This window comes from Nycticebus coucang, chromosome 2 (genome assembly GCF_027406575.1).
Source record: "Nycticebus coucang isolate mNycCou1 chromosome 2, mNycCou1.pri, whole genome shotgun sequence".
Lineage (NCBI taxonomy): Eukaryota > Metazoa > Chordata > Mammalia > Primates > Lorisidae > Nycticebus > Nycticebus coucang.
The window spans coordinates 61346157-61369636 of NC_069781.1; the positions used below are offsets into that span (position 1 = coordinate 61346157).

General features: G+C 34.5%; 1 protein-coding gene across 6 annotated transcripts in view; it reads right to left on the reverse strand.

The window, feature by feature from the left end:
* The window catches only part of CNTLN (centlein), a 379922-nt gene that overhangs the window by 225084 nt on the left and 131358 nt on the right, over positions 1-23480 (reverse strand). For 4 of the 6 annotated variants that reach the window (XM_053572079.1, XM_053572076.1, XM_053572075.1 and 1 more), the window contains exons 7-8: positions 13875-14037; positions 5628-5822 (exon numbers count right to left, since the gene is read on the reverse strand). In XM_053572079.1, the coding sequence (XP_053428054.1) occupies positions 5628-5822; positions 13875-14037 (358 nt within the window). The remainder of the gene's footprint in view (positions 1-5627; positions 5823-13874; positions 14038-23480) is intronic. The other 2 variants (XM_053572077.1, XM_053572073.1) reach the window with 1 other exon arrangement.

Below are 23480 nucleotides of genomic sequence, written 5' to 3' on the forward strand. Positions count from 1 at the left end.
TATTTTTTTTTTTTTTTTGCAGTTTGGTCGCGGTTGGGTTTGAACCCGCAACCCTCGGCATATGGGGCCGGTGCCCTATTCACTGAGCCACAGGTGCCGCCCACAACAGGAATTTTCAAGAACTAGAAGTTTAAAGAACTAGAGCTCAAAGTTCAAGCATACGACTGTAGCTAGAAATTGAAGGGAGAAATTCCAAAGGAAGCCAAAACCAGGACTGATACTTTAACTATTCAGCCACTAGGCAGTCTTACCTAAGTAATCCAGATAAGGTTAAAAGAACTGAGGAACAAATCACTTCCATCCACATGATGGGAAACAGGACTTAGAAGTTAAGTCTAACCTAGATAAATTCTGATTAATTTATTTCAACACTTGCATGATTAAAACACATAACAGAAAACAGAGGCTCTATAACGTATGTTACAACATAAACCATTTAATAACAAATTATTACATACGGAGGTAACATTAATACTTGATCTATATTCAAAGGAAAAGGGAAATCAATCATGGTCAAACTCAAGAAAATCTAAAAGATGGAAACAGAATATAATAATTTTTAAAAAGATATTTTAACTATTATAACAAAGACCTAAATAAAATTTTTTCCAAGAAAAGAACAAATAGGAAAACTCCACAGATATACAAACGATAAAAATAAATCAAATTAAAATTCTGAAACTGAAGAACTATTAGCAGATAATTCACAGAAAATACTTCAGAGTAAATTGGAGATGAACGGAAATATCATTTAACTTGAGTATAAACTAATTGAAATTATCTAATCTAAATAGCATAGATATAAAAGGATTTTTTAAAAATGAACAGAGGGCTATCCACAGTGGCTCATGCCTGTAATCCTAGCACTCTGGGAGGCCGAGAAGGGTGGATTGCCTGAGCTGGCGATCTGGAGATAAGTTTCAGCCAGAGAGAGACCTTATCTCTAAAAATAGCCCGGCATTGTGACAGGCACCTGTAGTCCCAGCTACTCGGGAGACTGAGACAAGAGAAGCTCTTGAGCCCAAGAGTTGGAGGCTTCTGCGAGCTGTGACTCCACGGCATTCTTCCAAGGGCAACAAACTAAGACTCCTATTTTCCAAATAAATAAATTAATTAATTAAAAACTAAAAATGAACAGAGCTTTACTCATCTGTGGGGCAATACTGACATGTCTAACAATCAAAAGGAAAATAAAGAAAAGACTAATGAAAAATATTTGAAAAATAATCAAAAATGTTCTCCAATTTGGTAAAAAAAAAAAGTTTTGTAAAAAATAAAAAGGCTCAATATAAAATACAATATAAATAAAAATATATATAAAATATAAATAAAATATAATGAAAATCATACTTGGGAACATCATAGTTTAAATGCTAATAGTCAAAAATAAAATTTTGAAAACAAAGCTTGAGAATCCAAAAGACATTTCATTTAAGTAAATAATAAAATGAATTCAGGCTGACTTACCATCATAAACTGAGGAGTCCAGAAGACAGAAAAGTAAAAATTTTAAATTGCTTTGAAAAATAAAGAATCAGTTAATTAACACAAATGAAAGAAGGGAAAAAGAGACAGAGGAACAATAAACTGGATAAACAGAAATCAAATGGTAAGGTGGTACTCCTGAACCCACCCGTAGGAAAGAGGAAGAAAATGTCAGAATGTATTAAAAAAAAAAATAAGATCCTGGCAGGCGCCTGTAGTCCCAGCTACTTGGGAGGGTGAGGCAAGAGAATCGCTTAAGCCCAGGAGTTGGAGGTTGCTGTGAGCTGTGTGATGCCATGGCACTCTACCGAGGGCCATAAAGTGAGACTCTGTCTCTAAAAAAAAAAAAAAATAAGATCCAAATATATGCACTTTAAATATAAAGACATCTACAGACTGAAATCAAAATGATGGGAAAAGTATACTATGTAAAGTACAGCCATTGAAGGGAAGAACTGGCTATACTAACATCATAAAGGTAGTTTTCAAGTCAACAAAATATTATAATTAAAAGTAATATTTTATAATAAGAAAGGATTCAATTAATCACAAAGACAGATTTAATTATGTGTGTCCATAGTAAAACAGTTTGAAAATATATGAAGCAAAGTAGAAACAAAAATCTTTAATTGTATTAGGAGATTTTAACACCTCTCTCTCTTAAGCAATTGATAGAAATACTAAACCAAAAAAATTGAAGACACAGAAGATCTGAACTCTATCAACCACAATGATGTAACCAATATTTAAGAGCATTTCACCCAGTAGTTGCAAAATACAAATTATTTTCAAGTACATATAGGATATTCACCAAACTGTATGATGGGCTATATGACAAATTTCAATAAATTTCAAAACACAGTAATTTTACAGAGTAGCCATAATGGGAATAGATTAAAAATCAGTACTAATAAGATACACAGGAAAATACACACACACATAAAATATTTCAAAAGTAAGCAAGAACAGTTCTAAGTAACCAAAGGACCAAATAGAAAATCACAAGGGATATAAACATTTCTAACTGAATACTTGTTTGTGGAAATTGACAAGTTGATACCAAAAGTTCTGCAAAAAAGCAAAGGAACAAGAACCTACAGAATATTCTTGAGAAAGAATAAAGTAACTTACCCTATCCTCACTTCAAAAGTTACTATAAAGCTACATATATAAGTAGATATATTTCTGGACCCTATTTAGTTCTATTGATTATTTTTCAATTGTTATGATAATACCACGTTGTCTTTCTTTTAGCTTGATAGATTAGTCTCATCAGGGAGTATAAGTGCTCCTGTAAATTCTTTGTGAAACCTGATTTTCCTCTTCTGGGTTCTTAGCATTCTCCTCTAAATTTCAGAATTGACTTTTCAATTTCTTTAAAAAAAAAAAAAACATCAAATTCTCCTGGGAGTTCGATTGGGATTACATGATAGATCAATTTAGGAAGGAGTGCATTCTTAACAATAATGCATCTTCTGGTTCACAAATTTATAAAGTATACTATATACAAAAAACAATTCGGAATAAATTGTGAATGTAAGTGACACAAGCAAAGCTTTAAATTTTATTGAAGAAAATAGAAGTGCAAACCTTTCTGTCTTGGAGATACGGAAGAATTTCTTAAATAAGCTGCTGAAGCACAAGCTACAAAACATTAATTTACCTGAATTAAAATTAGATTGAATTTCTGTTCATCAAATGATACTTAAAGAAAATGAATGTACAAGTTATACTCGGAGATATATGACACACATTTAATTTACTGGGGATTAATATCAAGGATATAAAAAGAATTCTTGTAAATCAATAAGAAAAAATCCAACAGAAAAATGGACAAAAGACATAAACAAGTATTTCACAGAGGACCCACACTGGCTAATAAGAATTTGATAATATGCTCTATCAAAATTAAGTAATGAAGACCAAAATATTATTTTATACTCATTCAGTTGGCAACAAATTAAAAAGTCGGAAAATACTAAATATTGAGGAGGACATGAATCAACCTGTTCTTTTAAACACTGTTGGTGAGAGTAAAACTGACAAAGCCATTTTGAGAAAGAAGTTATCATTATATCGTAAAAGTAACATTTTTATACCCTATAATCCAGGATGTCCATTCCTGATATATAATCCACAAAATGCATGCACATATACAAAAGAATAACATTAAAAAATTATCAACTGCATCATTATTCTTAAGCAGAAAAATCCAGAATTAACCAATTTACTCAGCTAGAGATGCACAGACAAGTAATTATAATATATTCACACACAATAGAATATTTTAAAACAGTGAAAATAGACAGCTGTATCAAACAAGACAGATGAATCTCTGTCAAAATTGCCCAAACACCATAGAACAATACATATTATGCCATTTTTCATAAATGACAAAGCTAAACAACAAACTGTTTCCCCATAAAAATGTATGTGATAATTTTTTTTTTTTTATAATCAAAATTGGCTTGGCGCCTATAGCTCAGTGGCCAGGGTACCAGCCACATACACTGGAGCTGGTGGGTTCAAACCCCAGCCCTGGCCTGCCAAACAACAACGACAACTACAATCAAAAAATAGCCAGGTGTTGTGGCAGGCACCTGTAGTCCCAATTACTTGGGAGCCTGAGGCAAGAGAATCGCTTACGCCCAAGAGTCTGAGGTTGCTGTGAGCTTTGACGCCACAGCACTCTACCAAGGGCAACACAGTGAGACTCTAAAAAAATAAAAATAAAAATAATAAAAATGATAAATAGTGCAGTGGTTAACTCTGGTCACAGAAACAAAACATTGATAAAAGATAGGAACATACAGGAGATATAAGTCATTAGGAATGTTCTAGTCTTCAGATGAATTGATGAGATCAAGGATGTGTATTATAATAAACAATGTAATTAAACAGTATAATAAACATTGTATTAAATAGACCTCTGCATATTAACATAATAGTGTGTCATATCACAAATTTTATGATTAGTCTCATTCTGTACACCTGATATCCAAAAATATAATACAACATAATACAAGTTTAAAAATCATCTTATGATTGAGGTTTTGGCAAGACAGATGTGCTGGGTTCAAAAATTACTCTTGACAAATCATTAATAAACATTTAAGCATTTAATTTCCTGTTTGCTTTTATTCCACTTAATTAAATTAATAAATCTAAAATTTAAACAAATGCTAAGTACCTTAGAAATGCTTAAATAAATTTCAAAAAATAAGAGTAATTTTTTACAAAAGATATTTAGAGCTGAAAGTTACATTGAAAATGATCTTAAAAAGATACCATTTAACATTTTCTAAGCTATGCATTTGATATGCACTATGTTATAAAACCCCATAAAACTCTATGGCATTGATGCCATTAAAAGGAACGTTTTGTGTTAGAGGAATGTGGGTAAAAAGGTTAAGAATTTCCCAGCTACTCAGGAGGCTGAGGCAAGAGAATCGTCTAAGCCCAAGAGCTAGAGGTTGCTGTGAGCTGTGATGCTACAGCACTCTACTGAGGACGATAAAGTGAGACTCTGTCTCTAAAAAAAAAGTTAAGAAATTTGCTGGTGTTCACTAAATTTATAGACAGAATTGTAATTTAATCCCAGATTTATCTCAATCCAGAGCCTTCCTACATATCTATGCCATAGGAAATAGTTACAAAATTTATTTTACAGAGGTAGCCAGCACATAGAGAATATTTTGTAAAAAATGTGTAAAATTCTGTACTGAATATTTTGTAAATAAAGGCACATTTACCTACAATTTCCCATTTTCTCCAACTTTAGAGCTTACTTTAGGGACATCCTATGTAGCAACCAAATGACTGGCAACTTTAGAGCTGACTTTAGGGACATCCTATGTATATGGCAACTTCAGAGCTGACTGTAGGGACATCCTATGTATCAACCACAGGATGAATCATTCATCACAATAACTATACATACTTAATATACTTGTATTTCTACATGCATTTCCATATGAATCAGTAATGTATATAATATTCATATCTATAAAAGGCAGAAAAATAGTGTAATACGAAACTATCTGCAGACCTTTATCTTCCAGTATATGCAAAACTATTTACTCAATTGTAGATGACTTAATTTCAAATTACACCAAGTAACATTTTTGGAAAATATTTCTCACCTCTGCTGAGTGGTCTGAATCACTGTCTTGAGGTAAAGGATAAGTTGTTCCTTGGGATTCCTGAAGTTTTTCTTTTAATTTAGCATTTTCTTGCTCTTTTTGAAATAGCTGATCCTGAAGAGTAATAACACTCTGCCGAAGCACAGCTTCATTTGATTTTGTGGTCTCAAAACAAATATGTAATTCACTGTAAAGCTGTTTCAAAAAATATATCCAAATTATATAAATCAATAATATCAATCAATAACCAATAAAACAGTTATATGTCTAAATATATACATTTATATACAGAAGGACTGTGTATTACATAGTCCTTGCTTTCAGGTTATTTTAACAGTCTCACAGAAAAAGAAGATATAAACACAAAGAAAACTAAATGATATCATCAAATATCAATTTTTAAAAATGCTGTCTAAAAGGCAATATGCATTATTGGCCAATGTAATGGAGAAAAAGTGTTAAATTTCTAAAGAGGAAGAAATTTTATGCTAGCTGTATTAATATTGGAAGGCTTGATGAAAAAGGTTTTAAAATGAGCCATGACAGTATTATTAGAATTGACCAAAACCAAAATGTCATTCTAAAAATGACAGAAATGTGAAAAAATTATGTACACTGATAAGAAAGAACAGAAAGCATCATAAGGTGTATCAGTCTAAGTAGATTTAATAAATACAGTTAAAAGAAAATAAAGAAAAACCAGGAATCTTTCACTGAGGTGTCATTAAGGTTGACTGATAATACTCCCATTTTGTATAATTTAATATCTACTGCTGAGGAGGGGCAGAAGAACAGTAAAAGACAAAGTCAAGCAATACAGTTATAGACAGAATGTGAAGACTCATCAATGTCAGATTAAGGAAGATAGACTTGTTCTGTGGACAACAGGGATTTACTGAAAACTCTGTGATAGAATAAAAGCAATGCTCTGGACACTTGAAAGATAATTTTATACTTTTTTAAGTCAAGGCAATATGCATTAAATAAAGTTAAAACTGGAGTTTATTAAAACTATGAGAGAACATATGCTACATAAGTGGTGTCTTACAGAGTAACACAGGGTTAACAAAGTGGTATTGTTAATGAAAATCTAAATTATAGCTGCAATTTAATGAGTTATAATTCAATTTGTGATTTACATCTGTGGCTGACACTAGGAAAGTGACGAGAGAGCTAAGATTTGCTTTTGTTTTTTTTTAAAGGCTAATAGTGAGATAGTGTAATCGTACAGCAAAAGTAAAACCCACAACTTGGGTGGTGCCTGTAGCTCAAGTGGCTAAGGCGCTAGCCACATACACCACAGCTGGTGGGTTCGAATCCAGCCCGGGCCTGCCAAACAATGACAACTACAACCAAAAAATAGCCGGGCATTGTGGCAAGCGCCTATAGTCCCAGCTATTTGGGAGGCTGAGGCAAGAGAATCACTTAAGCCTAGGAGTTGAAGGTTGCTGTGAGCTGTGATGCCACAGCACTCTACCCAGGGTGACAGCTTGAGGCTGTCTCAAAAAAAAAAAAAAAAACTCACAACTGGAAAAATCCCAAAATCGTGTAGCTGATACAGTAGTGATACAGTAGGTTTTTAGGTTTGCTAATTCAATTATATATGTACAGCATCTTCCATTCTTTGGCCTTGTCTCATGAGAAGAAACTTAAATACACAAAGATTATAAAGCTCTAGTTCGTCTATATACCTAGTACTTGTGTACATTTCTGTATGTAGATTATACTTTAATTTTTTAACTTCACAATTTTTAAATGGTTTATGAAAACTCTTTTATTAATGCATGCCCTCAAATATATAATTTGTAATAAAAATAAGACCATTCAAACCACTGTGCTAACATATAATTAGCTTAATGTTTTTTTTACAAAGTAAATTAACATTTATGCAATATATTTAATACATAGAGCATATTTAAATTTCTCCAGTTACTTTAATTATTGACCAAGCTCAATATACTTTTTATCTTCTATAAAAGATTACATCTTTTTATCATTGTAGAGATACTTAAATAACCCATTTCATTTTATAGCCAACATCTAAGCAATTTTTATAAAGTGTTGCCTATACAATTTATAAAGAATTTCAGAACATAAAATTGTACTTTCCCTTCCCATTACCTTGACACTGGAAGTGCAGCTAATATTGTTTCCACAGCTAATACCATCAGATATTCTAGGAGGGATAATAGAGTAGGAAACTGACAGCTTTTAGGGACAATGAAAAGGTCAAAGTGAGCCCTGTATTGGCCTAAATGTACTGTTACTGCTTTCATGATTGGGTTCAAGGTACAAATTAAAAATCAAACTCTGGACATAAGACCTAAGTTGAAGCTAGGATGAGTGAAGACTAGCCCTTCCCTGCACAGTCACTTATTCAGTGAATCTTTAATCACTTCCTATTATTTTGGGTGCTATGTTTATACTAACCTCCTTGTACCCAATTTGTACAAATTAATCTCTTTCAAAATAACAGGAAATATTATTAAAGATTTGATTTCAAATATTTGAGAATTTCATGGTCATCAGTGAGGCCAGACAAAAAAAAACACATACCTTCCCTCCCAACAACCAAGGTACAAGCATGATGTTAGTGTGTGGTCAGTGATTGAGGACCAATTTACTAGCCATCAGTGCCAAGGGTGTGGTATACCTTCCTCTTAGATGTCACATCTTGGGGTTTCCCTTCACAAATATAAGGCCATGAATGAATAGCCCATTTTTAATGTTGTGTCTCTTCCTCTTCTTTATCCACTTTGTTGCTCATAAAATAGAGGATTAATAGCACTTTTCTTGTGTTGTCTACTTAGTTCTCTCTGCTATCCATTTAAGCAGTTGTGCTACTATAATAAGTTGTCCTGACTTGATCTTAAATGAATGAGTGGGCAACTCTAGACCCTGGGGCATACTGTTCTGTCTTCTGAGAAGCAGGGGAAAAAGAACCAAAAAAAAGCCTGAAACAGGTGGGCACAGTGGCTCACACCTGTAATCCTAGCACTGTGGGAGGTCACGGCAGATAGACTGCTTGAGTTCAGAAGCTAAAGACCAGCCTGAGCAAAAGCAAAAAGTTTCTCCTAAAAATACAAAAACAAACAAACAAAAATTAGCCAGGCATGGTGGCAGATACCTGTAGTCCCAGCTAATTGAGAGGCTGAGGCAGGAGGATCTCTTGAACCCAAGAGTTTGAGTTGCTCTGAGCTACAACGCCACAGCACCCTACCCAAAGCATAGAGTGAGACTCTGTCTCAAAAAGAAAAAAAGAAAGAAAGCCTGGAACAGATGAAACAGATGCTCTAGGAATTGGGGACAAACTCTTATTCCTTAGTTCTTACTCTAGATATAGGGTATAATTCTTCTACTTCCTGTCTCTTTGTTTACTGACTGGAGTTCACTTATTTAATAGTAATAAGATCACTCAGTTGTGACTTAAAGAGTACAGGAAGCGAAGACAGACCTGCAGCCATTATTAATCCACTGCAGTGGGAAACTTGGTTATAACTATCTTCAGTGAGATTTAAACCTATCCTTATTTCTAAAGTATTTTTTGTTAACAAAAGCTCAGGATAATAAAATGTTTATTGCTTTATCTTGCAAGGAGGTAAATGTTTACGATGTTCCAGTACCCTGGGTAGATACCATCTTATTCTCATCCCATTAATAAAAGAGTGGGGGGGGGGGTAAATTCTCAAGTATGTAATATAATAAACTCATTAATCTGCACTGCTTTAGTTATCACGAGTTAGTAACTTCTTTCAGCAATCAGGATTCCTTATGGCAATTTTCAATGGGGCTCTTCTCTGTACAATCTTTCCTCTAATCCAAAATTCTGGAATGGATCACAATTTTTTGCAATATTCTAAGATTATAAAAAATGTAGTCATATATTCCATTATATACTTTATAAGTATCAATCATTATAATTCATAAGTAATTTATTGCACTTACTATATTCATGCTATTTCCTGTTAAAGAAATTAAAGTGAAAAAAGGTTAAAACAATCTCCAGGGGACAGAAAGCAAATTACCTCTGGAAACAGGACCTCACGCTCCAAATCCTTTAATTTTCAGGGGCTTTGATTTAAGTACTCTAACTTCCCAAATTTTTATTAGCGTTGAAGATCAAAATGATATTTTATATACTTTAACACTTTTAAAAAATACTTACGTTGTGACCCAACCCAATGATATTGATTTGTTTAATGTACAAATTTTTCCAAATTTAGTAAGTATATAATAGTATAATAGTTATCCTTTGTTATCCACGAGAGACTCGTTCCAGGACACCCGAAGATAACAAATTCTGTGCATGTTCCATTCCCTGATATAAAATGGTGTAATATTTGTATGTCACCTATATCCTCCCATATACTCTAAACCATCTCTACATTATGTATAATACCTAAAACAATGTAAACACTATGTAAATAGTTGGTATATTTTTTGTATTACTTTTTACTGTTGTATTGTTATTATTTTTCCAAATAATTTTTGATCCATGGTTGGTTGAATCCGTGGGATTTGGAACCTGAGGATATGAAAGGCTGACTAAATTTCCAACACTGATTAAGATGATAAAATTCTTCAAGTGAAAACTATACAATTTATAACTAAAAATGAAAAGATAAAACAGAATTACATGAAATTTAGATTAAATATATATATAAGCTAAGGCCAGGCATGGTGGCTCACACCTGTTCCTAGCACTCTGGGAGGCTGAAGCTGGTGGATTGCTTGAGCCCAGGAGTTCAAGACCAGCCTAAGCAAGACTGAGATCCCCATCTCTAAAAATAGGCAAGTGCTGTGGCAGGTGTCCGTAGTTCTAGCTACTTAGGAGCCAGAAGCAAGAGAATCGCTTGAGCCCAAGAGTTTGAGGGTGCTGTGAGCTATGATACCACAATATTCTACCAAGAGCAACAAAGTGAAAAAAAAATGTGTCTCAAAAAAAACAAACAAAAAAAAATATATATATGTATGTATGTATAAGCTAACTCCCTATTTTCCAAGATTGATATTAGCTTATGTAATATAATTACTATTAAATAGAACAAACAGTTATAAGACATATATTTAGTACCCAAAACATGATAGCTGGCCTAGAAATAATAAATGCTGACCAACCTCTAAGTCACACACATATATAAATGATATGCAGAGACATAAAAATATTAAAAATTATAAAATGGGTACATGTTCAGAAAAAGAGAAGATACTAGCTTACTTTTATTTATCTTCATTCCTTCCACATTATATGGTAGATTTGTGTATGAAATTAATGATTTATCCTTTTCCTGACACCTCTGGGAAAATATGACTTACTGTTTTCCTGTGCACAAAATCTTTTCAGTTTTCTTTCTTTACCTTTGTTTTCCCTCCTCTCTTTCCTCATCCTACCACTCCGGACAACTGTTTTTATCTTTTCAGACAATTAAATGGATGTTGTGACATAAATGTACTTAATAAAATGAGAAAAGAAGGAAAATAGATGGGCAAGAAAAAAGGGTGAAGAATTAAGAGGAAGAAAACAGAATAGAAACTTTACTAGAAATAGTAAATTAAGAAGACCCAACTCTCAAAGAAGAGTTGGAAATAAATTGTTAGTGTAATGTGATTTTTTTTTTTTTTTTTTTTTTTGAGACAGAGCCCCAAGCTGTCACCCTGGATAGAGTGCCATGGCGTCAGAGCTCACAGCAACCTCCAACTCCTGGGCTTAAGCAATTCTCTTGCCTCAGCCTCCCAAGTAGCTGGGACTACAGGCATCCACCACAACACCTGGCTATTTTTTGGTTGTAGTTGTCGTTGTTTGGCAAGCCTGGGCTGGATTCGAACCCGCCAGCTGTGGTGTATATGGCTGGTGCCTTAGCCACTTGAGCTATAGGCACTGAGCTAGTGTAATATGATTTTTAAAATTCAATTCCCCTGAGTCTTACAGATAAACCCCAATTATTATTTGAAAATATTAAAATTAATCTACGGGAAAATACTTGAAAATCTGAATTTCTTTTTTTGTTTGTAGTTTTTTTTGTATCTGCATTTTTAAAGTAATCAATGTCATCTCATTGATGCAATGGTTACTAAATTATTCAAATTTATTGAAAAAAATCTAGAAAAATACATGTAGAAGAGGAATAAGGACAAGTACTATGTCAAATGCTCTAAAATAAGAATGAATAATTTGAAATAAATGAACACTGTTAAGTCCAAAAAGTAGCACACACGATAAACAAAGCAGTTTCCAGATCTCAAAATCTTGCATTCTACAACTGATACATTTTCTGGAGGAAAACTACCAGGTTAATTAAAAAAAATCTCAGAGAGTTAAAAGTTATGATATAAGAGCAAAGCAAAAGAAACTAAATTTACACAATCGAGAGAAACACTGACTAGGAAGGACCAGAAAAAGACTAAAAAGGAACGACTAGAAATGGATGGAAGAAAACCACACCACTGTAGTACACTGGAAGCTACAATGGGGGTTTGAGGAAGAGGGAGTGTTTTAAGAGTCATCAACGCTGACTAATTTTGAGGTTTTGGTAAAGAGGAAACAATTACAATTACTAAAAAGGTACACATTTTCAAGTCATTTTAGCAATTGAGCCTGGGTTAGAAATGAAAACATAGTGGGCAATCCTACCATATTCAAAAAAAGGTTTGCTCTAGCTAAAGTGGAAAAGAAAGAGTCTACCCTACCCATCCATGGATGCTTGATACCATCCATGTCCTTAGGGAAGCAAAAGGAAACAAAGAATACAGAGTGAACACTCTTCCAAAGCATCATTTAAAAATGTGTTTAACCTCATTTAATAAGTATGAGCTAAACAAAGAATATATATGGTCATAAAAAGCTGTAATGGACAGTGGGAACTAAAAAGAGGGGGCTGGGAGGGGGATGAGGGATAAAAAACTACCTAACAAATATAATGTACTTTGTGGCGGGCACCTGTAGTTCCAGCTACTCGGGAGGCTGAGGCAAGAAGATCGCCTAAAACCAAGAGCTAGAGGTTGCTGTGACACCATGGCACTCTACGGAGGGCGACAAAATGAGACTCTGTCTCCAAAAAATATATATAGTACTGAGTTCAGCATGATACAATTCATACATGTCACAAAAAACACTTGTACCTCCTAATTTTTTTTTAATAAAATTTTGAAATGCTTACAAGGTTATATGTGAAACTTAGTAAATGTAGAATGTAAATGTCTTAACACAATAACTAAGAAAATGCCAGGAAGGCTATGTTAACCCGTGTGATGAAAATGTGTCAAAAGGTCTATAAAACCAGTGTATGGTGCCCCATGATCGCATTAATGTACACAGCTATGATTTAATAAAAAAAAAAAAACTTTTTTTGAAATGTATTTAAAGTTTATTTAATAGTTATTTATTTCATGTTAATTGCAAATATTGGGTTTTCATGATGCCTTTTTAGAATAGGATTAAAAAGGAAAAAAATCCAAAATTTTCAAGAAAATACAAATTGTACTACTTAACCTTTATAAGCCCCACCTACCTCAACTATTAAATGGGAATAACATTGCTTTCATAGGATTGATCTATATATAAACTAAATTATTTATATAAACATCTTGCCACACTATAAAATACATACAAAGAACTCAATAAAGGTATTTTTCAAAAAATTACTAGCTATAATTATTATTGCTCATTCAGTTAGCATGCCTAAATAGCTGGGTAAGCCTTCTTGAGGAGCTCCCAAAACATTTGTAAAGTAAACCAACTGCTGAAAAGAAACACAAAATAAAGAAAAAGATAACTTGGAAAATATTAATCATGAGACCTCATCAGCATTCTCCTTTGTGTATGAGCAGATTTACCAATAAAATAATACACAAATTTTATAATGAAAGTCTAATTTAGTTCACAAACTAAAACCATACTTGGTAAAATAATTTCTCATAATAGATGCCTGAGAAATTTCATTCCCCAAATTCTTTCCAGTTTGGGTGCTATACCCTTAGTATGTTTCATAACAGATATACAAATTCCAATTTATAAAAATATTCTGCAAAGTAAACTTATAATCTATTTTAAATGGCTCTACTCTAATAACCATAAAGAAAACTCACAAAATTTTAAATATTACCGAACTGCACCACCTCTCATTTTTAATTTTGAAGAAACACAAGAGTAATAATGAAATGCTAGAACTTACAGAAAGTTGAATTCTATAAATTTTCAATTAAATTCATATATATATATTTACATGTTATGACAGAATAAAAGCATACTTTTTGATATGATATACTTTCAGCTGTGTGAACATCTTCCTGATTTCTCAGTACTTTTTGGGTATCCATATTGAGAACCTGAAGCTGCTGGATCAGCTCTGCTTGTTGTGCCGTATGTGCACTGTTTTGTTTGTAAAGATTCTGCAGCTCCTGTAGTTCCTTCCTGTGCAAAGCAAGCAATAAATATACAAAAGCATGAATAAAGATCATCTCAGTTAAATAACCATGTTCATCAAAGGTTATAGATCTGCTTCCTCTTTTTCATCTATTATTTTTAATGCATGCAAACTTATTAATAAAAGAAATAAAATATAAAGTATTTAATATTTATCACATATACCTAGGAAGTATTGATATAACTACTATGACTTATCAATTTTCTTTTATACCTTGGTAGCAATAAAAACCCTGGATATACATCATAGTAACACCTTTATATGCAAATTAAGTTAACAATTCAGTTCCAAGAATTAAGTACTGATGCTAACACAAATATCAGAAGGTTATGAACACAGAATAAGTCAATCTTTCATTTTATATTATACAGGACTTTAGATACATCAAAAAGAATTCCAAAAGGCAAATTAAGTTTTCAAACAAAATTACTTAAAACAACACTGCTGGCTGGGTGGGGTGGTTCACGCTTATAATTCTAGCAATACTAATTTAAGAGGAATTAGAACTCAAGGCAAAAAATGCACACAGAAAAAAGTGAAAAGTAAAATTCACAATAAAAACAAAACAACCCTAAATACTTTACTAACCAAAATATTGCAGAGCAAACATGTACAGCAAAACTATATACAATAAAAGAAAAATCATTTGAAAACTTTATGGAAGGAAAAATTCAAAATCCATATGAGAAACACTTCGTAATGACAAAAAAGTAGTAGACTAAAACAAATGGAATGGCATATACCATACTCTGAAACAAGACTGAACATCACAAAGATGCCATTTCTCCTTAGGTTTACTTGTAAATTTGTACATCTATTAAACTATCAAATAATAAATAAGCAAGTTACTTTAAAGTTCAGAAAAGCGTCCTTGACTGTGTTGTTCGGCTTGGTTATTGTTGGTATATATAAAGACTACAGATTTATGTGTGTTGATTTTGTAGCTTGAGACATTGCTATATTCCTTGATCACTTCTAAAAGTTTTGTAGTAGAATCCCTAGTGTTTTCCAGATATACGATCATATCATCTGCGAAGAGTGCAAGTTTGATCTCTTCTGACCCTATGTGGATACACTTGATTGCCTTTTCTTCCCTAATTGCAAAGGCTAAAACTTCCATTACAATGTTAAAGAGCAACGGAGACAATGGGCAACCTTGCCTGGTTCCTGATCTAAGTGGAAATGATTTCAATTTAACTCCATTCAATACGATATTGGCTGTGGGTTTGTTGTAGATGGCCTCTATTAGTTTAAGAAATGTCTCTTCTATACCAATTTTCTTAAGTGCTCTGATCATGAAGGGATGCTGGATATTATCAAAAGCTTTTTCTGCATCAATTGAAAGAATCATATGGTCTTTATTTTTAAGTTTGTTTATGTGTTGAATTACATTTATAGATTTAAGTATATTGAACCAGCCTTGAGACCCTGGGATAAATCCAACTTGGTCATGGTGTATAATTTTTTTCGTTTTATATGGAATCAGAAAAAACCTCGAATAGCCAAAACATTACTGAGCAATAAAAACAAAGCAGGAGGAATCACGCTACCAGACCTGAGACTGTACTATAAATCCATAGTGATCAAAACAGCATGGTACTGGCACAAAAGCAGAGAAGTAGATGTCTGCAACAGAATAGAGAACCAAGAGATGGATCCAGATACTTACCGTTATTTGATCTTTGACAAGCCAATTAAAAACATTCAGTGGGGAAAAGATTCCCTATTTAACAAATGGTGCTGGGCAAACTGGCTGGCAACCTGTAGAAGATTGAAACTGGACCCACACCTTTCACCATTAACTAAGATAGACTCTCACTGGATAAAAAATTTAAACTTAAGACATGGAACTATAAAAATACTTGAAGAAAGTGCAGGGAAAACTCTTGAAGGAATCGGCCTGGGTGAATATTTTATGAGGAGGACTCCCCAGGCTGTTGAAGTAGTATCAAAAATACACTAATGGGACCTGATCAAACTAAAAAGCTTCTGCACAGCCAAGAACATAGTGAGTAAAGCAAGCAGACAGCCCTCAGAATGGGAGAAAATATTTACAGGTTATACCTCCGATAAACGTCTAATAACCAGAATCCACAGAGAACTCAAACGTATTAACAAGAAAAGAACACGTGACCCCATCTCAGGGTGGGCAAGGGACTTGAAGAGAAACTTCTCTAAAGAAGACCGATGCAAAATCTACAAACACATGAAAAAAAGCTCATCATCCTTAAATCATCAGAGAAATGCAAATCAAAACTACTCTGAGATATCACCTAACCCCAGTAAGAGTAGCCCACATAACAAAATCCCAAAACCAGAAATGTTGGCGTAGATGTGGAAGAAAGGGCACACTTGTACACTGCTGGTGGGAATGCCCACTAATCCGTTCCTTCTGGAAGGATGTTTGGAGAATACTTAGAGACCTAAAAATAGACCTGCCATTCGATCCTATAATTCCTTTACTAGGTTTATACCCAGAAGACCAAAAGTCACAATATAACAAAGACATCTGTACCAGAATGTTTATCGCAGCCCAATTCATAATTGCTAAATCATGGAAGAAGCCCAAGTGCCCTTCGACCCACGAATGGAATAGAAATTGTGGTACATGTATACCATGGAATACTATGCAGCCTTAAAGAAAGATGGAGACTTTACCTCTTTCATGTTTACATGGATGGAGCTGGAACATATTCTTCTTAGCAAAGTATCTCAGGAATGGAATAAAAAGTATCCAATGTATTCAGCCCTACTATGAAGCTAAATTATAGCTTTCACATGAAGACTATAACCCAACTATAGCACAAGACTATGGGGAAAGGGCCAAGGAAGGGGAAGGGAGGGGGGAGGTTTTGGTGGAGGGAGGATAATGGGTGGGGCCACATCTATGGTGCATCTTAGAATGGGTATAGGCGATTGCACTAGTGTACACAGCTATGATTAACAATAAAATAAATAAATAAAGTTCAGAAAAGCTCTGGAAAAGAACAGTAACTGAGAATGGACTAATCTTCTGTACCCTGCTCTGCCTGTGAGACCAACCTCTATAGACTAGACTATACAGCTCCTTGTTCTCTAGCTCTGACTGAATTTTATCAATTGGAGGTGCTAGCTGGTGATAGGAGGTAAAGGATAAAGACGGCAGGGTATATATTCCCCTGGCTCCCTCTCTGCTGGGCTACCATTTGATGATGCCTCTGTTCCTCTGTCTCAGGCCACTATTCTTATTAGACAGCCTCAGAGATGTTTTCACAGACACCTGACAAAGCTCCTTTGCGTGTCCCTTCTGGCTAAAGGGTGGTAATAGTTTCCTATTGTTGATAATCTGTTCTTGGTATTATTCTGAGTCTAATATCTATTTAGAAAGGACTAACAGAGTCTTCCAAATCATAAACTTTGTAAACCCCTGTATATTGGAACCTTTTATTTCTCTCAATAATGTTTTAGAGTTCTCTGTATAGAGATAATATACATCTTTCATTATATTTCCTCTTCGTGTCTTTAGTGATATTATAAATTAGATTATTTTTAATTTAGCTTCCAACTTTTTTGCTATATAAAAATGCAACTAAACTGTATACATCATTATCTACAAAGCATGCTAAACTAATTTACTAATTTAAATAATTTATCTACAAACTATTCTTTTTATGTGAGCTAATCATGTTCTAGGCATATAATTAGGTCTTCTTCCTTCACTTATAGTTCTTATTATCTTTTTATATTTTATTCCTTACTTATTGCATACCTGTTACTTCTGAGTATATGCTAGCCACATATCTAGATTGTAGATATAATTTAAGTCCAAATTATTTTAACATCCTATAGATAATTTACACTTGCTTCTGCTAAATCCCTGGAACACTGACACCAGCAATCCAGATGTATTAGTCAAATTTGAGGATTGTGACTGAGGACTCTCCAACCAAAATTATAGCTGCACTGTCTTGACTCATTTTTTCATTTTTATCACAGATTCACTACCAATTTTAACAAAAATTCTCATCTCAATTGTAGAATCATTACCTATTCAAGTGAAAAGTTTTGTTTTCACAACTTAATTGGTTATCACTTTACATGCAACTTCTAGGTAAATACATTTAGATGCTCCATATAGATTACAGACATACATTATTAATGTATGCATGGAGTTAGCTATCCATATCTACTGGTTCACATCCACAAAATCAACCAAGAGCAGATCAAAAATTGCTTATGGTGTACAAGGTACACTACTCAGGTTATGGGTACATCAAAAATCCAGAGTTTACCACTATACAATATATACCAGTGGTTCTCAACCTTCCTAACGCCACGACCCTTTAATACAGTTCCTCATGTTGTGGTGAGCCCCAACCATAAAATTATTTTCGTTGCTACTTCATAGCTGAAATTTTCCTGTTATGAATCATCAAGTAAATATCTGATATGCAGGATGTATTTTCCCTGTTAGAAATTGAACATAATTAAAGTATAGTTATTAATCACAAAAACAATATGTAATTATATGTTGTGAAAGATTTATTTCTAATTACAAATAAATGAAATTTTGTCTTGAAGCATGGTGTAGCATGGATAACAGTCTTAATATAACAACAGTAAACTACATTGCTACATTTTGCGACCGTATGCATAAACAGCCAACAGGGCAGTCTTCGCAAGAGCACAATGAAGATTATCTTCCACAACAAGTCTACTTCTGTATTTAGACTTGATAATAAACAAGTTGGAAAACCCAACAAAGATATGTTGTTGGAAATGAAAGAAGGCGCAACACAGTTTCAGACAGAACAGGATATGACGGCAAACACTTGATCCAGAATTTTGTAACTGGCATTATAGAGAAATCAGTTCTCACTGCATCACTGTTAATAAGTTCAATGAACTCCCCTTGTGCTGTCTCAGAAACATCTTCAACTTTGTGAATGGGCTTCTGGCAAGTGCAAATGGGGTGGTAGATTTGGAAAGTATGATGAAATTTCATCTTCAAGCATGTGCAAGTGTTCTTTCACAGAAATTATCATTGTAATCCTTTTGTCTGGTTCAATGTCATGTTCCTCAAAGAAAGCAGGTAAGGTAGGCAACATGTAAATTTTATTTTCATCCAATCTTTTATCGCCAAAGCTGAAGTTTCATTTGGAATGCTTGAATCTTTTTTTTTTTATTAAATTATAGCTGTGTACATTAATGCAATCATGGGGCACCATACACTGGTTTTATAGATTGTTTGACACACTGGTTAACATAGCCTTCCTGGCATTTTCATAGTTATTGTGTTAAGACATTTACATTCTACATTTACTAAGTTTCACATATACCCTTGTAAGATGCACCGCAGGTGTAATCTCACCAATAGCCCTCCTTCTACCCACCTTCCCCCTCCCTCCCCTCCCTTTCCCCCTTCCCCCTATTCTTGGGTTACAACTGGGTTATAGCTTTCATGTGAAAGCCATAAATTAGTTTCATAGTAGGGCTGAGTACATTGGATACTTTTTCTTCCATTCTCGAGATACTTTACTAAGAAGAATATGTTCTAGCTCCATCCATGTAAACATGAAGAGGTAAAGTCTCCATCTTTCTTTAAGTGGAATGCTTGAATCCTTTTCAGACAAATCAAGGCATGTTGCATTTGGTCCTGCAGTGATAAATTTAACTCATTCAAAATGGCAAAGATGTCAAGCAAGTAAGCTGTTTTCTGCAGTTCACTTTTATCGCTGAAAAGTGCTTCGAACTATGGTCTTGCTTTCTGATTAAAAAACATTTCGTATTCATCACGAAGCTCAAAAACACATTTTAAAACTTTTCCTCTGGACACCCATCTCACTTCAGTGTGAAATAGCAGAGCATTGTTCGGTACCTCCAATTCGTTGCACAGTTGTGAAAACAGTCAACTGTTTAAAGTGCCCACCTTTACAAAACTGACAGAACTTATGATGCTCTTCATTACTTCTTGTAACTCTTGTAGCAGCATCTTCATTGCTAATATTTGCCAATGAATCATACAGTGAGTTCCGATGACTTTTGGTGAATCATTCAGTACCAAACATTGAAATCCAGATCATCATCCTAGAATAGCTGTAGCACCATCTGTGCAAACACCACAAACCTTTTCTCAAGAGATCTTATGCTCTTTCAGAAATGAACCAACTGTGTCAAATACATCACATGCAGTAACCGTCATTTCAAGAGATTTGCAAAGAAGAAACTCATCTTTAAAGTCACCATCTTTAATACACCTCATGTAAACCAGTAATGAACAGTTTGCAACGTATGTAGATTCATCAAGCTAGATACTAAATATTGGAAGAGGAGCAGATTTAATTTCCTGGATTGCCTGATCAAGAACATCAGCAGACATGTCATCTATTCTTCTGCCGACAGTGTCGTTAGATAAGGAAGTTGCACTCAATTACATAACAAATTCATCTCCGATCATAACTTGAACAATGTCTTTGGTCCCTGGCAACAGTAAATCCTCAGCAATGGTGTGAGGTTTCATAGCTCTGGCGATTCTGAGTGCCACCAAATATGAAGCTTCAACGGCTGCTACGTTTTGTTTGTGGTACTTGCCAATAGTGTCAAGTCTGGCTTTCTTGAGTCCATCAGCTTTGCTTCTCAAATAGTTGGTATCCTTGCCAGCAAAGCTCGTATGCTTGCTATCAAAATGGAGTTTCAGTTTGTTCAGCTTCATAGATTCGGCTGATAGAACTTCACAACAAACACATTGCGGTTTCTCAATTCCCGCTGTAATTATGGAGGTAAAACCATACTGTAAAAACTCCTCACTATATTTTCTTTTCTTAATGTCCTTTTCTACATGATCCATTGTCATGGGATGGTTTGCTAATGAAAATAATATATAATAGCTTTAATAATACAAAAGATGATACATGGCATAGTTCAGTCAATACAGTTCATTAAAGTTTCCTATGATTTACCATTCTGTTTTTTTTTTTACATACCTGTTACTATCACAGGGGGCAGTGTTCACATCAATTACAGCTGAATATAAAAGAAGGATCAGCATCACTATTAAGATCCCATGGTAGAGATTTCTTTTTTTTTTCTTGTAGTAGTTGATTTTACGTTTACCCAGTAATTATAATTCATTAAGTGTCCTTTTACCTCCAATACTGCTGCTTTCAACACAGTAGCTGCTTTTAACAGAGTAGCTGTTTTCAACACATTAGCTGCTTTCTACACAGTCGCTGCTCTCTACATGTGTGACTGGTCTGCATGAGCACATTATGGCGCCAACCCTGTCAGGGTGCATGTGATGGGGTTGACGTGATGATGCCATCACATTGGATACTCACATGTGGGCCTATCTGCATGTGGGCGGACCCGCCTCGAAACAGATAGAGGAGCGGTGTCTCGGTTCCTAAGATCATAAGAAATAGGTGTTTTCCCATAGTTATGCACAAATACTGTGCCATTTATTTCAGGGACTTGAGCATCCATGAATTTTTTTTAATCCATTGGGGGTCCTGAAACCAATCCCTTGCAGATACTGAGTGACAACTGTATATATTAAGTACTTAATTATTTATACTGTAACTCTAGGCAAAAATCAATTGAGGTAATTCACAAAAATATCACACAGCGGGGTTTGAAATTCCAACATGACAGAGGCCACAGTCCGTCTCCCCTTCAAAAACTTGGAATGATTTCAAATCATAGGCACCTTCACTTAACCCCAGCTTCCATTCATCAGCAAACACATCGGATCGATGCTACGCTAACCTATTGGGTTCTCTCCCGGCGCGTTCAGGTTAAATGAATACCTGAAGAAAGGGCCCACGTTTCAAGGCAGTGACATTTCATAGCTGAGAGGAAAAGTGGCTTTAATGAAAAGCAACCTTTGGAATTCCTGCTTGTGAGAAATTCAATTCAGCTTTTTGTGCTGCCAGCAAGAAATAATCAGTAGCACCAGTGTTTATGTCCACAGGCATGAGAACTTAAAGAGCAAGAGGAAGTGAAAGGAAAATTAGGGCAAGGAAACAGATAAAAGAAATCACCCATGAGGAAGAATCAGCAGAAAAATCCAGGCAACATGAAGAACCAGTCCAGAACAACCCCACCAAGGGACCATGAGGTAGCTACTGCAGAGGATTCCACCTATACAGAAATGTTAGGAATGACAAAAACACAAATTAGAATACACATGTTGAAAACAATGAAAGAATTGATGGAAACAATGAAGGAAACTGCTAATAAAGTGGAAAATAACCAAAAGGAAATCCAAAAACAGAATCAAATCAGAGATGAACGATATGAAGAATATAAAAAGGATATAGCAGAGCTGAAGGAAATGAAACAGTCAATCAGGGAACTTAAAGACGCAATGGAAAGTATCAGCAACAGGTTAGACCATGCAGAAGAAAGAATTTCAGAGGTAGAAGACAAAGTTTTTGAGATAACTCAGATAGTAAAAGAGGCAGAAAAGAAGAGAGAGAAAGAAGAACGTTCACTGTCAGAATTATGGGACTTTATGAAGCGTTCCAACATACGAGTTATAGGAATTCCAGAAGGGAAAGAAGAATGCCCCAGAGGAATGGAAGCCATACTAGAGAATATTATAAAAGAAAATTTCCCAAATATCACCAAAGATTCTGACACACTGCTTTCAGAGGGCTATTGGACCCCAGGTCGCCTCAACTCTAACCGAGCTTCTCCAAGACACATTGTGATGAACCTGTCCAAAGTCAAGACAAAAGCAAAGATTCTGCAAGCTGCCAGGAGTAAGCGCCACTTGACCCAGGGGCAAATCCATCAGATTGACCGCAGACTTCTCTAATGAAACTTTTCAAGCAAGAAGACAGTGGTCATCAACCTTTAATCTACTTAAACAGAACAATTTCCAGCCCAGAATTCTGTACCCTGCTAAGCTAAGCTTCAAAATTGACGGAGAAATCAAATCATTTACGGATATACAAACATTGAGGAAATTCGCCACAACAAGACCAGCTCTACAGGAAATACTTCAACCTGTTCTGCACACTGACCACCACAATGGATCAGCAGCAAAGTAAGAACTCATAAATTAAAGGACAGAACCTAACCTCCACACTCATGCAAAAGATAAAACTAAGCAATGGACTCTCACAAAATAAGACGAATAGAATACTACCACACTTATCAATTATCTCAATAAATGTTAATGGCTTGAATTCCCCACTGAAGAGACATAGATTGGTTGACTGGATTAAAAAACACAAGCCATCCATTTGCTGTCTGCAAGAAAACACCTGGCTTCAAAAGACAAATTAAAGCTCCGAGTCAAGGGTTGGAAGACAATTTTTCAGGCAAATGGAATTCAGAAGAAAAGAGGAGTTGCCATCTTATTTTCAGATACATGTGGATTTAAAGCAACTAAAGTCAAAAAAGACAAAGATGGTCACTTTATATTGGTCAAGGGAAAACTACACCA